Source organism: Cyprinus carpio, chromosome A2, assembly GCF_018340385.1.
Source record: "Cyprinus carpio isolate SPL01 chromosome A2, ASM1834038v1, whole genome shotgun sequence".
Taxonomy (NCBI): domain Eukaryota; kingdom Metazoa; phylum Chordata; class Actinopteri; order Cypriniformes; family Cyprinidae; genus Cyprinus; species Cyprinus carpio.
In genome coordinates this window covers 12,135,450-12,152,068 of record NC_056573.1, presented here as the reverse complement: position 1 = coordinate 12,152,068, position 16,619 = coordinate 12,135,450, and the positions used below count along the sequence as shown (strand labels likewise).

Sequence of the window (16,619 nt, the reverse complement as noted above, 5' to 3'; positions counted from 1 at the left end):
ATGTATATTAGCATACAAAAGTTTGGGTTCAGTAAGATTTTTTAATGTTTTTGAAGGAACCATCTTGCATTAAAGTGCTTCAAGTTAACATTTCAAACACTAATTATTTAATTACACCATTAAATGTTTAGCAAATCTCAAAATAAATATCCATTTTCCACACTGCACATTATTATGTTGTAATGACTAAATTCACTTGTATTTTAAATAATTAATTTTAAGCAATTTAATGTCCAATCATTTGTTAAACAAATACACACACACAAAAATGTTTTGTTACATTTGTAAATATGCACTATATTACATATTTATTGTACTGTTATTTAACCCATTAGTGATGTCTTATTTTATGCATGTTTGAATAAATCTTTCAAACTTCTGATGTTTTTCTGACAGCTACTGTTTAAATTTGAGCAATTAACGGATGGATTGGTTTTAGTCTTTAGTATTTTACTTTTAATTTAAAGAAAATGCAGAATTTAATTATATACCCTTTTATTGGTTATTGGCTATAACATGAAAATGAATATCAGCTTATCAATATCAGCCAGAATAGTAACATCCGTTCATCCCTAATGGGTATCATTGCCAAATTTCTACTCCTAGTTAGGGCTGCACAAATAATCAAAATAAAATTTATCACAGCATGACCTAGAGTGTTTATTAAACCTAAATTATTCTTGAATTTTGTCCATCACAATAAAATGCATAATGTGCTGATAAAGCCTGCTGTACAGTCCAAGTAACAATATGCTTAGTATTTAAACACAGGCCAAAGCATCATGGGAAAGATTCAGCCTTTAATACAGGCTGAGATCGGAGGCCTTAACTAGCCCTCGACTAATTCTGTGAAAGAAAGTTCAGGGTAAGGAGCCGAGGAAAAATTTAAGGGGCCTTCTCTTTCTGAGAATTGTAGTGAGTGGATAGTTTATAGCTGCCTGGAGACAGTATCAGAAGAGTCTGTGAAACAGGGGAGGAGGAACAGGCGGAGACTGTAGAAATGCCAAGCCATGGTTCACTTCAGCAAGCAGTAAAACTGAGGCCAGGAAAAGAAAAAAGGAAAGAAGAAAAAAAAGAGGAAGACCTTCTGCCACAGGCTGCGAAACACAACCAAGTTCTTCTTTGTGCACCATTTCTGTGAGGATAGTGTTGGTAGATTTTGATTAAATCACATAAAATCTCTCTCTCTCAGTGAATGAGAGCACTTAGAGATAAAAAGAGTAACAGCTATGTTTGTAATTATATGGGCTGATATTTCCAAAGCTACAATCATTTTCACATTTTCTTTACAGATGCTTTTCTGCCATATTAACGTTAGCGAACACAGAGAGTGCACTATCAATTACTCCAGCTGGCGGAAAACCGATAAAAAAAAAAATAAATGAAAAAAAAAAATAAAAAAAAAATCAAGTACTAGATCCAAGCCATGAGCTTTCAGTATAAATGCTGGTGTCTTGTTTATTAGTAAACATCTGTAGTCACCTGACAGATTTGATGATGACCTTTTTTCTTTTGCTCCACCAGTTTAATGGAAGTACATTTTTTAAAAGTGTCTTATGAAGGGTGTCTTAAGATGGAAGTTTGGGAGTTCAGTCAACATGTCTGGATCTAGATGAGTGACTGAGTCTTTCATACACAGTAAGGCGAGAGTTAGTAAACAAATTATTGCCTATAAAGTAGGACTGGGGTTAGGGCTGCACAATTAATCAAAATTAAATCGCAAAGGCAATAAATCATGATTAGGCAGAAGCTGCGATTGTCATGCATATCTTTCAGTGAAGCACAGTTCTGTGATCAGTAGTAAATCTCCATCCAAAGGCCAGAGGGCACTCTCGCACTGAAAATCTAATTATGCCCTGAAGAAGAAATCCAGGAAATGACTATCAGTGCAGCTGAATAAACAGAAGATTTAACTGCTTTCATTGATTCAATGTGACTAATAAACACACAACTACAGCAATTTATCTGAGTTTTTATTATTATAATTTTCATCATGATAAAGTATATCTATAATGAAATGCTAATCGACATTGCCATTATCACTGCTAAGAATACAATGAAATATTGTGTGCCTTAATTATTCTGTTTAAGAAGCCACATCATCTCACAGAAGGATTTATTTCAAACACTCGACTGACATTATGAAGTGAGTTGGTAGTAAAAACATGTTATTAAATGTGGTATTTTCACATGCTCTCAGATGGAGCAGCATTTACTAAACAGAGTCATAGTTTACTGAGAAGTTACGCAAACAGCTGTCATTATCGCGAACAATTTCGTCGATTTAATAATCCTACGATTATATTGTCTGCGATTATAAATGCCATTTTGCATAGCTTGTCAGAGAACTATGTCTCTGTGTAGTAATTGCTGCTCCACCTGAAAGCAGGTGATGGAGATTTACTACTAATCACAGAACAGGCTTTACTGACAAAATGTGCATGACAATCGTTCGATTAATCATGCAGCCCTAACTGGGGTGACAATATTGATATAAATTGATCTTAATTTTGATGAACCAATATTAATTCTTAAATCCCAAGGATCAATCTTTTGGTCTATGCTGTTTTCAGCTGAAGCACTATCAAAACTTAACATTATTAACGCTAAACATTATTTGTAGCACCTCACATCCAATAATCACAATAAGCTTTATTACTTTTGATATGAAACAAAGACTCAACTTTCAAATTCTGTAAGATTTATGTAAATCACTCTTTAATGTGGCGTGATAGATCACTGTAGCCGCCTCAGTTCGACCAGTAGCGCGAAACGCATGTGTCATGAACCAATCTCTTCCTCTTTACTACTAGTTATAGCACAAAATAATCATGAATGAACACCAGAAATTATGTTGAAATAAACAATACAACTTACCGAAATGTATCATGTCTCATATAATTGGTTAGTCTATAACTCTATAAGCACATTCTGCTAAATATATGCACACATACAGTAGATATTTCACATGCACATATATAACATATTTACTGTATTTTTACTTAACCGGTTAGTGATGTTTTATTTATTGTATGTTTGAATAATTCAAGTTTTTCTGACAGCCACTAGTTAAATATTTATATTTCAACAATGAACTGGAGTAGAAACATAATTATTTCATAAAACTGAAAAAATTGCCTTATATGCAGTTAAAAAGTTTGTATATATCTCAGTTTTTGAGTGTTTATTAATGCTGGGTGATACGGGCAAAAATTCATATCTCTGTTTTTTTGTCGATTTCCGATATATGGTATATCTCTCTGTATTTTCATTTTGTATTTTAAAAATCTGTATTTAATATATATTTCACTTACCGCCCAATGTTGTCCAACAAAACAACACATTAAAGGCAATGAAAACAAATAAAGTGCATATAAGCCTTTATATTATGTGCAAAAAAGGGTTAAAATCACATTTCATTCTAACATTGTAACATTGCAATCTAAAAATAAAAATAAGGCTTTAAAAGTGGAAGTTAAATTCACTAAAAATGTAAAAAAAAAAAAAAAAGATCAAAAAAATAAATGAGAACAAAAGCACAAAGTTGTGTTAGGATATTTTAATCACCCCATTACAGTCAGTGCTATCATAAAAATAGACTTACTTGTAGGTTTAAAATTCTACGTCAAATTTATTGTCCAACTACAAATATTTTAGTGAAATGTATATTTTAGTCAGAATTATTGCGCTCCTATTTAATTGAGCTCCGTCTGTTCGGCACGTGGCGGAGCTCGTTCACTGAAGTCTGTGAAGTTTAGCGGAGAATCCCAAAGCAGAAGGCTCATGCACTTCTGACAGAAAAATTAAAATATTTCCATGGCTTTCTAACATTTACAGACGGAGAATATACCTGTGAAATGTAAGTTATGCATTCAGGAAGACCGCACATCTCAACATAAACACACATAAAACATAAAACCATGTCTGCATTTGTGATCAGAGAAACAACAGGCTAGGCTACTCTCTCAGGAAACAGTCCTCGCCCTTCATAGAATGCGCTGTACCCATCTGAATATTTGGTTTGAACTGTTCTGGAAAAGTGTTGTAAATTCAACTTAACCACCGATTTGTAGTTGTGTCCTTTTTTGGAAGGCCAAAAAAGTAGTTTCGCTTTCACAAAGAAACACACAGCTTCTCCACAAAATGGCGGCGGTGGCAACAATACTACAGCGAGAATCAAAGTCACGCCTTCTTTCTTTGCGTGAACATTTGGGCGGTGTTATGTAAATCTTTCCACACAGTGACGCAGACGTGGGGGCGTGTTAGAACGAGACGTTGTAGGAGAGCGTGGACGAGTCTTAACTTTTATAAAGAATATCTCTTTGGGTTTGAGACTTTAGTCTTTGCAACTTTAGGGATCTTATCTATGCACGAACAGCTTGTAACACTCCAAAGAGAAAGGAAAACTTGAAATTGCATCATATGACCCTTTTAAACTAATATGCCAAATTAAACTATAAACTATGTCTTATCAGATTTTAAAGGCCTTAATATGAAGCTTGTCACATGTTTAGAACAAATTGGATTATGCACTTTCTCTGCAGCAGCTCAGTCTGTGTCCTCTGCTATATTTTCAGATGCACTTGTATCAAACTACAATATATCAGGGTTTTTCCTACATTGAAATTTTTTTGGCGGCGGCCAAAACAATTTTTTGTCCCGCCAAAGCCTTATTTGATCTGTAATAGGGTTTTGTGAGTGAAGCAGGCTACAGACGGAGAGAACGAGCACAGCGCCCCTCCCCCGCGCGCGCACTCTCCGTCTTCAGTTCTGTCTTTGCTCTCTCACTCGCGTCAAAATCAACTGATCCTAAAGGTCGGAAGACCGAATCCATGTTTCACGTGGTGCACTCGGAGAATATTTTTGCTGAATTACCGCTGGGTGTGAATTGCAGTCAAAAAAAGTTGCCTTATCTTCTCTTACAACTTGTGACAAGCATTCCGCACATGCAGCTGACATAACTTTAAATAAACGCAAAAAAAATCTATCCAGTTATGAAGTGTTCTGTGTGTGTATGTTGACAAATCTTTCGCGATTTCCTAACAGCCAGGATTCCCACCAAACACGTCCGCTAAAGTCCGATTCGCGACCTAATGACTCCTTTGAGCCGATTCATTATAATGAATGGTTAAAGCAGTTGGTCTGCCTGTCAGTGTCTGAATCTGTGTATAACAAATCATTACTTCTTAGAAGAACATACACATCTGAAATGAGAAAGTAAGTGTGCTTACCCCATTTAGCAAGAGTGTTTAGTAAAATTTAGCCTTAATAATCGACAGTATGTACAGGCCTACGACAATGTGTAGTAAATTACCTATAAAATCATTTAGTTTAAAGTTAAACTGGCGTGAGATGAAACTAGATCAAAGCACAAAGCAAGCTGTTGCTAGCTAGCTGCTAATTGTATTACATTTTATATGGTAAAAAATTACACTATTACACCTTTTAACGCTATGTTTTTAATGCTACTTTTTAACTGATATGATTATACTAAAATAATTATCAGGTCTATCAAAAAAGGATTTTATCTTTCAAAACTATGAAAGCCAGTCGTGGAAAAATCACAGCTTTTTTTGCAAAGACGCAATAAAGGATGACAGTGAGAGTGACAGGTAATATCTGTGTCTGATAATTGCATAATTTGTAAATAGATAAATTGTGATACCTTTGACATTTCAAATATACTTTGGTATCGATGATGTTTACATGTAAAATAAGTTGTAATCGCTTTCTTTTACTATCTAGCCTAACAGTGATCGTTTTTTTCATGAATAAATAGGATAAGAAAAAAAAAAAAAAAATCACAAACTGTTTCTTTGTATTTATTTTAAATTTAACATTTATTGTCAATATTGGGCTTGCGGATCATGTGGGTACTAGAGTACTCTTTGCTGTGTGTGGATGACCATGTCGGTCAGCCACCACCGAAGACCAATTTTGACCCAGGAAAAACCCTGTATATCTAAATGAAAGTGAAAGTGAAAGTGATGTGACATACAGCCAAGTGTGGTGACCCATACTCGGAATTCGTGCTCTGCTTTTAACCCATCCAAAGTGCACACACACACTGTGAACACACATCCGGAGCAGTGGGCAGCCATTTATGCTACGGCACCCGGGGAGCAGTTGGGGGTTCAACACTCTAACCGTTAGGCCACAACTGCCCCCAAAAATATAAATGGTATTGCCTCATATCATATCACTTATAAAGAAAATATCAATATATCATATAAACTAGTGTTTATTATCCATGTAGAGTTCAGAGCTGTAGTTGAGAGAATGTTTTAAAGAAAAAATTACATGTAATGCACCTGAATATATCCAAATGAACTGATACTAAAACAGAATTTAATTGGGTCAAGAGCTTTTGATGTGGAATTGAAATGAATCCTGAAATCTGAAATTAATACCCAGCCCTACCTAGAGTAATACTTGGAAAAAAAAAGTTGTGCTGCTACCTTAAAACATGCAGCTAGGACCTCTATCTTCATACCATCTACATACCAAGTGTCAACTGCTGCCTGTCAAAGATCTTTCACACAGATTAGAGGTGTTTTCATTTACATTTGAGAAAATTTTGCTATTCTAAGGTGAATAAACTACAACTGTTACAGACTGACTCCGTCTGAATCCTTCTCTATCCCTATAGTGTTGCAAATATATATATTTAAAGAATACATCTATAAGTGTTTCTTATGCTAATTTAAAACCCCATCAAGCATAAAATAATGTAACCCTTATGTCAACATTCAGACCAGTTTCTGGTACAGAACCGTTTCCCTCGCAATCTATTTATAACATAAAACTATGAATAGAAAAAATTGTTTTTGAATTTTATTGAGCACAAATATTATGTAAGCAATTGAGCTGAATTTTTACTGAACAACCAAATGAGTTTTAAGCCCAAGAATATATGCAATGTTAATATTTTATAAATGAGTTTAATGTTCATTATATTATTAAAGACAACCAATTACATAGATCTCAAAATATGAATGATTAATAAAACTCTTAAAAGCATTTCTTATTAACTTGATATTAAAAAGGAAGAACGGTAGAACTGAACATGTAGGCCTAATTACCTTTATAAATCTTACATGTCTAGATTCTTAATTTTAAGAGCAAAATGATTTCTATCTTCCTCTTTTTTTCAATGCTACATTTTCAGTGCAAATCCATTTAAGCAGCAGGCAAATGTCTCAGGCATGTAGGTCAATTCCCTACATCTATCTTTTTTTTTCATGCATTCCATGATAATTGTGACTAGGGTTATGCGATTAATCGAAATCGAATCGCGATATGAGACGTTGCAATTTTGCTAATCGCAAAGCCTGCGATGTGGACGCGATATTACTCTGTTCCAGAGCTCATGCATTACTGAGTGGCAGTCTTACTAACCAATAGAGTGAGCGCACCTCCGTTCACCCCAATCAGCTCTGCTCTAGCAACTGCGTAAACGCCCACCAATAAAATAAAAAAAAAAAACGAAAGTGGGAGAGAGAGTGTGTGTGTGTGTGTGATTATGGCATCTACATGGTCAGATCCATAGTTAGGCAAATTAATAATGAAGAAAAACTTATGTATTATGAGATTACTTTGGCTTTGAAATGAGACACCAAACAAATAAAGTAACATTAATTTACAAGAGCTGTGTCACAACACATTTCAAGAGCTCCCTTATCGGTTCTGCTTTCAGTACTGGAGAATAAAAGATATATTCTTAGATGTTTTTAAATAAAGAATTATTGAATTTCACAGGAAAGATTAGTTTATTTTAAGTAAATTCTGTAGAAGTAGTAATACAATTATAATATTCCCTGCTAAAAAAAAAAATCTGTATGTGTCAAAAAAAAAAACACACAATTAGATATTTTCCCCAAATCGCACAAAGCCCTAATTGTGACCCTGTTCATGTTTCTAGGCCTAGACGGAATCTGTGCTTGCAGAACTCCAGATTTCCACAGAATGGGAATACCCATCATTCACAACTCTACACATTTCGTGCCTCTTGCATTTTAAAATACTCAACACAGAATACCATAGATTTTACTTGGTCTGGATATAACTTGGAAGCAGCATCTAAATTGTGCGTATCTTGTCCTGTAATTCAACACTTCAAAGTACACCAAAACTTCTCTTGCATTCTCTTTATCACAAACCGAATATGACAACTTCTTTTTAGTGTGCACTGCAGTGCTGGAGAATTTTAACTGTCCAGAAAAGGGACACAAAGGAGACATTGAAGCAAAAATCACCTGATGGGAGTGGGAATGTGCAGATGAAGCTGAAAGCCCTACCTGATACATTTAACTCTCCAGATTGGCCTGGTGAACTGCCAGGCCTCCAAACATACTATAATTTACTGCTTCCTGAGGGCATAAAAGGAGGAGGAGAAAGAGCTCGGGGGAAAGTGCCAGAGAAATACAAGAGCAAAGACAGTTTAGGGAAGGAGACACTAAATAACTAAGAGGTTACAAGGTAGCTTCTACATAGATGATTGTGATGCACTCTTAAAAATAAAGGTTTCAACAGGAGTTTTTCACAGCAATGTCATAGAATCCATTTTAGGTAACCCAAAGAACCTTAATTTGAACAGTTCTCAAAAGAAACGATTTTTCTTGAACATTTGAATAAAGAAAAAAAGAAATAAATAAAGAACCTTCTTATACTGTAAAGAACCTTTTGTGGAATGGAAAAAATTCATCTTACACAAGCAAAATCTCTAATGATTAGGGTTGGGTCTCAAAAACCGGTTCCATTTTAGAACCGGTTCCAAATTTCCAAGAATTGGGTATTCGATGAGAAGCATGCATTTCAATTCTGCTTAACGATTCCTGCGTTCACAGGAATGGAAAGAACTTGCACCCTGTTTTTGTGCAGCGCACATAAAACGGAAGCGCGTGCACAGAGAACAGCGATCGACCAGTATGCAAAAAACTACATCAGTATATCATCATAAATACAGGCGTTTTTGTTTTAAGTGAACGTAAACAGATGAGGAAAAAATGCATGTGCAGTATTTTTAGCGCTGCATGGGTTCGCCGTTAAAGAGACAGCAGCCTATAAAAGCGCTGCCTGTCATAAATGTTAATCAAAGTACAAAAGAAAATCATTCAATGATCTTGACTGAATATATTTAATAACTTTAATTAATCTATATTTGATTTATGAAGAGAAAACTATGCAGTGTTTTTAAAAATTTTATTATAGTTTCTGTACCTGAAATTTGCTTCAGTTGTATTTATTTATCATTTTAATTGATTTGTTTTTTCTATTTTATTACTGACTGTTTGCTTGTCTTTAACACTTTAATATTTTACATTTATATTAATCTAGTAGTTTTTGCTGTGGTATTTTTTTAAAGCATGGGCAAAATTCCTCTTGCAGTGTTCGGTAGGCTGCTGATTTTTGCTCATGTTATTCAGCTGCAACGGAATGCTTTGTAAAAAGACAAGGAATAAATGGTTGACACCTAAATGTTTGACTTAATTTTTTTTATATTGGATTTTTTATCTTATTGGAATCGAAACTAGGAATCGATAAGAATCGGAATCAATAAGCAGAATCGGAATCGGAATTGATAAAATTCAAACAATACCCGACCCTAACTAATGATTCAACACCTAACTGATTTCATTGTAGAAGAAGCCTGCTGTCAACATCAAATTCCCTCTATTGTTTCAACAAAAAAGAAAAAAAAAATCTTTATTACAAGATCTGAGGCCTGATTCAACGAGCATAGCAGTCAGTCCCCAAAACAAAACAGGTTATAACAGCTCTTTAGCACCGATTAAGCAGGTTGGTCATCACAGTAAAAGCAGCCAGCCTTACCCTGCGAGGAGGCTGTTGGCTCAGGTCTGGGAACAGCAGGAAGGGGTCTCTGAGAACGAGGCTGGCAGGACGGCACTGACATTTTCACAGGTCCCAAATACTGCACGTACGTCCCTGGAAAGTTTCCCCTCTGTTTGGTTCGCTTGTTAAAGCCCGAGATCCAGCCGAGGCATTTTGGGTGCTGCTCGTCTCCCTCTTTAAAGCCCTGCGACAGCAGAGACGCTTTGTCGACCGTCAGGATATCACCAGGCTCAAGGTCAATGTCATCCTCCCAGTCCTTACAGTAGGAGTACAGAGATCTGTACTGGAAGCCATCGGCAGCCATTTTCAGAGTATGAAATGACAATCACCCCAGACAGAAGAACGTCGGACTGGGGATGAAAGTTTGCGAGGGTGCGAATGATGTCGTACCGTGGGACGTTTAGTTAAAAGCTAAGCACTTCTGACCAAAGCTCATTAACAGGCATGCGCGGTACACACGGCTTAGACCTGGCCGGTGTTGGCTGAACAGGCCACTTTTCTCAACTTGAACCCGCGGTTCAACCAAATGATGGAACAGAGGGAATGCAGCATGCTCATTCAGCCACCGGAAAAGAAATAAAGAATGAAGTCCTTCACAGATTTATTTCGCCAAATCAGCTGATGTCGTCTTATAGCAGGTCGCTCAACATTCCCTCTCAAGATGTGATCCTCCCAGTGTAATGTGATTACTGTATGGAGAAAAAGAAACGTATATTAAGAGCAAAATACTCACACAAAGGCTTTCTAAAAGAATAATAATAAAATTATCTAAACAACTTAATCGGTACGTTTACAGTCGAGCTACAAGAAAGGCTTTTGCAAAGTCCAGACAGTCCAAGTTCACATGACAGAACGCGTAATAAAATATTCAAAGCATTAAATACACGTCGTGGAACACCTATGTCTCTCATAGAAAATGCACAACGCCAAGGCCGATTGTAGTCTGATTAAACATGCTGGACAAAGACTAGGTCGAATTTGTAAAATAGGTTTAATTTGCATATAAATGCACTAAACTTGATGCACCTCATACATGCGTCATACGATGGACACAGTAAGTCATTCGTAAGACCAGGTGAATTTTTAAACCCCATAATCTTAAAGCAAACTAAACCCGAGAAACAAGCTTCTGCACTTACCATGAACAAATTAAGCCAGAACGTCAACAAATATTTCAAAATCAGCAAATAACCAAAAAGATAACTGCCTCAAATTTGTTGTTGTTTTTGGGAATAGCATTCCTGAATGAGCACAGGTCGCTTAACTTTCAAAATAATCCAAAGTCCATACTTGCACAAGAATCCAATTATTACAGTACGCAGTTGATGTTGTTTAAGTATATTTGCAATATGCATCACTTACATGACGGAATGGCAAAACGTATGATTTTTTTAATGCGCATGCGCACATTCGAACCAGGGGCTTATGCTCAAATACCAATGAAGTGGCATTTTAAAGGTTTGCCGACCCCGTGGAAAGATTGCAATCTAATAAACAACGTCAAAGTGTTTGCAGGCATCACAGGGCAACACTCACCCCACTTTGACCAGACGCACTAGGGTCTCAGTCCGACATCCTCTGTGTGGAGAAGAGAGGTGCAAGCGCAGACACGTGGCACAGACATACCCAACCACAGCCCGCAATCCTCACACCACCGAAACACCCCCTCCGAAATACGTCATCCCCCTTTCCGCCTTTTCATCATTATAACTAAAGCATTTCATGTAATGCTACTGGACTGTATGACGGAGTTCATTCAGGAAAAAAGAAAAAGTCAAATCCGAGTCTGAGTGCTAAAGCTAAAAGTTCTTCTGAGAGAAATCTTCATCTTTACAGTCAAGCACACAGTTTAAACTGCAGGACGGCGGCAGACGGATTCGTACGCATCCTTTCCTCCCCTTTATTCAGTCTGGGCAGAGCAGTTTGCAAAACACTGTGACCAAGGCAGAGCACAAAATAATTAATGAATCCAGGCAGCAAACTCACTGTTGCTACAGAAGGGAAAAGGTAATCCTGGATTCCTATTGGGCAGCATATGGCCATGTGCTCAAGAATCACCAGAGAAGCTGGGGCAAATCAAGCAAATGGTCTAATATTAGAAAATGTATCTAGGCAGTGATCAAACCCTAAACCTTTAAACTACACTGCTTTTCTGCAGTGGATAACTTTTTTTTTTTGCTCACAATAGGGATGTTTATGTCTGTATGACATGTTTTAAGTATTCTGAATGAGAGACGAGCAATGCAAAATCAAAATATTTGTTGAATGAGGCTTGTCTAATCAGGACTCTGACACATTAGGATCATTCAAGCGCAGGGGAAAGGACTGGATTCTGCTTGGAATTCTACTGAGAAAACAGGATCAGGATTCTCTGTCATTCTGTGCATGTCTTCAGCCTCAGGCTACCAAGGTAGGAGTTATAATCCATCCACGAGACCAGTCTAAGATTTAAGAAAGTAGGGCAGTCACAGTATTTTGCAAATGTGCGTTGAGGAGGAAAACGATGAGCTTGTCTGGGTATGGAAAGCTTATGCAATATTTTTTTCCTCTCTCGTTTCATTGGCCGAAGTACCTTGACTAATGCCCATGAGTCTGGTGACAGACAGTGTTCTCCAAACAATATGTCCTTTTAAAGCTTGGAGTGTGCAGGACTGAAGGAACGGCATACAAAACATACCCTCTGGATATACTGCATGCAATTTTTCAGATACAGACAATGTTGCTCATTAAAGTTAAAATGTCTTTTTATTTTTAAAATACTTGCTCAAGTTAATGTGCAGTCAACTATAAGCAAGTCATTAGCATGCACATTCCCATGAAAAATGTAAACACTGTAGTGCTTTCATAACATTGCTCTGTTTGTTGGAGCATCCTGACCGGCCCAACACAGCAACATTGGCTCACCCAGTGGTGTAAATCTGGGGCAGGACTACTCGCTTGTCCATTAAAGTATTTGTTCACTTACAGAATAGAAGTTTCCAGATAATTGACTCACCCCCATGTCATCCAAGATGTTCTTGTCTTTCTTCAGTTGCAAAGAAATTAAGGTTTTTGAGTAAAACATTCTAGGATTTTTATTTTCTCCATATAATAGACTTATAGCTGAAAGTCCAAATTGCAGTTTGCAAATTGTAGCAAGACGATCATTTGTGGGTAAAAGGTTTTTTTTTTTTTTAAATGACCGATCATTTCACTAGAAAAGACCCTTATTCCTTAGCTGGGATCGTGTAGAGCCCTTTGAAGCTGCTTTGAAACTGCAATTTAGACCTCCAAACCGCTGGCCACCATTTAAGTCTATTATATGGAGAAAAATCCTGGAATGTTTTCCTCAAAAACCTTCATTTCTTTGCAACTGAAGAAAGACAAGAACATCTTGGATGACACAAGGGTGAGTAAATTATTAGTAAATTTCTATTCTGGAACTGAACTAATCCTTTAATGCTAGATCAGACAGAAAAAAATATTACTACCTTATATTTCTTGATTACTGTCACGTTGACGAGATGTTTCCATCTATAATTTTGATTTGATTTTTTTTTTTCAATGTTACTTAAATTATTTAGAAGAGTAATCTAATGTCAAGATGAAACAAAAGTAGCAACAGACCTTTCATATTGTAAAAAAAGAAAGAAACATATTCATGGATAAATAATTCACATGGTGCGGTCACATTAGCAAAATTTAAGCGATATTGCACATGCAAGGAAGGTCCAGGTCCATTGTCTATTATCAATAGTGTAGCAATGCATTACAGACTTCCAAGCTAATCAGGTTTATATTGGTAAACACGGCACAGTGAATTCGCGTTCACAGTTTTACAAACTTGAATCCATCCAATGCGAAATATTTCGCCTCGAAATTCCAGATTGCGCGTAACCTTTTTACATGACAGTGCGCGCGTACTAAATTAAATATAGCCGCAGATTTATAACTATAACTTGCATGCACAAAATAGCTAGGGTGAATTTTCATTTTCATTTCAAGCTGACTTTGAACTGAAATGTACCAGTTAGTATATTTCTTCTTCGCTTAGCTAAAGCCAGTTTAACTGCACGCGACGCACAGACTGAACGACAGCGGAACGGAGCGACAGATTTAGCGTCCCGCCTCAGGCTCCGTTCCCCACTTTAGGAACAATCCTGAGAAAAACTCGCTCCTCTGAGACAAGAACAGTGAAAAATCCTTGCGTCGTTATACTGAAATAATCAACACCATCACTAAAATGAGCTAGAACTGCTGTATAATGTAGAACAGAGGCGTCGAACAGTGACTGACAAATGGACACTTCAGATTCAGAACGGTCACATCTTACTTAAAAAGTTCAGTTTGTAGCATAAATACTTCAGCAAGTGCTCGAGTCATCGTCACGCGCTGCAGCTCTTGCAGGCTGTTCACTTAACTGTGTATCTGCTGCCTTGATCAGACGAGGCGAACGTGCTTCTGCATGCAAACCTAACGCATATCGGTCTGCACATTTTTTGTCCCCCACTAAATCCGCGATTTTTTGAAGGAAATAACCCGTTGCCTTATCGTTAGAAGCAAACAAGTCCACGTATGTATGTTGTAGCATCACACTTTGTGTCCTTTCCACCATTTTCCCACATTTGGAGGCTGCTAGCTAGCCGTCCTGTTTAGTAGAGTACAGTAACGCAATGTGCAAAACTTGGGGAAACTTACCCGTGGCAAGTCGTTGCAAAAGCTTCGACGGTTTTCTTTCGCGCGTGTGAATAAATGTGCGATCCTAACATTCGACCGGACTCTGGTGTTTAACTCCCATCTACTCCCTCAGCAGAGTACAGGACTGATTTATTTTTCCTTTTCATTCCGCACGAATCTTTTCAACTTGCCGAACTGCCATTTTCCAGCTCAGCAAAAAGCGGGCAGGACTGCTTGAGAACCAGTGAAAGCGGGACGGAAAATAGCGGAATGAGCCGAAAACGTCCGAAAGAGCAAATCTCGGTTAACACATGAAGCTCTTCATCATTCTTGCACTCCCTGTTGCGCCATCCCGCTGTGGTTAGGCGAGGTAGTGTAAAAACCAGTTCATAAAAAAAATGTAGACCTACAAGTGATATAAAAAAATAAATAACTACAAAACCATATCAAATTACGCAATTTTTCCAATTGTCCATTTGTTTTATCGTTTATCAGAGGACTGACACATTTAACTAATTTAACTATTTCAAACATAAGCATTGTTTTAAGCAACAGGCCAATGCTATTAAAAAAAAAAACTTGTGATATTATTAAATCAGCGTATTAGAATGGTTTCTAAAGGATCGCGTGACACTGAAGACTGGAGTGATCATCACAGCAATGCATTTTATTTTAAAATATATTTAAATATAAAGTTATTTTAACTTACAATAATATTTCACAATATTACTTTTAACTTTATTTTTAATCGTAAATAAATGCATCCTTGGTTAGCATGACCTTCATATGATTCAAAAATAAACAAACCATACAGACCCCAAACTTTTATTTTAAATGGTAGTGTATTGTGATCGTGGAGGTTAATATACCACAGACCACTAGCGCTTTAGTATGAAAAACATCCACTGTCATAAGAGGAAATGCACTGAAACAACTGAAATATAATTATCAGCAATTATATACACATTTAATCATGGTTAAATCCAAACTTTACAAATACAGTTAAGCGTGAGTGGATTTAGTCAAGAGTCTAGGATCTTTTTGAGTCCCTTAAATCTGGCTGTGTAAAGAACTGGATCAACTACACAAATTCAACTTAAAAAAAAAAAAAAAAAAAACTACAGTACCATACAAAAGTAAATGAAGGTAGTATGTGAACTCAAGGAAATAGTGCCACACTAATATTAAGTATAGAAGAAGGGAAAGACAAGTCAGACTGGGAGTGCAAGTATCTAAAGGTTGTCTTCTATCTCTTTAGTTCTGATTAATGAATGAGGAAGCAATCCAGTTTCAGCAAACCATGACGTAGAAAGCTCATGTTACTCGTAACTGAATCATTTCTGTGTAACCATACAAGCACGTCAACACTTCAGAAGGCTACAGTGCAGATTAAAATTGTGGCATTTATATAGGGTACTCACAAAAACATTGTGTGAATTCAAGAGAACAGACATTTCCACAAATCAAACTACAAAACACCGATTGTTAAAGATTACATGTCAAATGATTTCAGTTGTACAACACTGCTAGAACATATACCGAATCCAAAACATTATAAGTAAAAAGTTATCACCAAATTAGTATTCATAATCCATTTTGTTCTAAGTAATGAGAATAAGTATGCTCAGGTAAACATGACACACTACAATGCCAACATTGGCTGAATGGCTTCTTGCAAGTCATTATTTAGGTGCTGGAATATTATTGGGTATGACTGACTGAACGCAAGATTCATTTCTTGGAAAATGGCAAAAAGAATATTAGTCAACATATAACAACTACATTTTGTTGACCACTCAGACATTATATGACTTCATATGACAACATTACTGATATTTATGATGAGACTGAAAAAAAAAAAACAACAGTAATTGAACCTCAGCAGGACCACAAATGTGCAAATTCTCAAAAAGCGATCCTACTGTATGACCTTTCTGTTCCCGTCTCGTATAAAACAAATGTAATAAATAAATTCTTTCAAAATCTACAAAAGTTCATTGTGCTACCTGGTAAAACAAATTCTTAAAGGGATAGTCTACCCCAAAATGAAAATTGTGTCATCATTTACTCGTCGTTTCAAACCTGTATGACTTTCTTTGGTGGAACACAAA

At 36.5% G+C, this 16,619-nt stretch overlaps 1 protein-coding gene across 3 annotated transcripts in view; it reads right to left on the bottom strand.

The window, feature by feature from the left end:
• Positions 1-14,868, bottom strand: part of LOC109099597 (phosphatidylinositol 3-kinase regulatory subunit gamma-like) — a 30,806-nt gene extending 15,938 nt beyond the window's left edge. The window contains exons 1-2 of one of the 3 annotated variants that reach the window (XM_042773391.1): positions 14,530-14,868; positions 9,832-10,541 (exon numbers count right to left, since the gene is read on the bottom strand). In XM_042773391.1, coding sequence (XP_042629325.1) covers positions 9,832-10,156 — 325 coding nt within the window. In that variant the 5' untranslated portion in view covers positions 10,157-10,541; positions 14,530-14,868. Of the gene's footprint in view, positions 1-9,831; positions 10,542-11,388; positions 11,984-14,529 lie in introns of those variants that run through there. The other 2 variants (XM_042773397.1, XM_042773394.1) reach the window with 2 other exon arrangements.
• Positions 14,869-16,619: the final 1,751 nt, after the last annotated feature.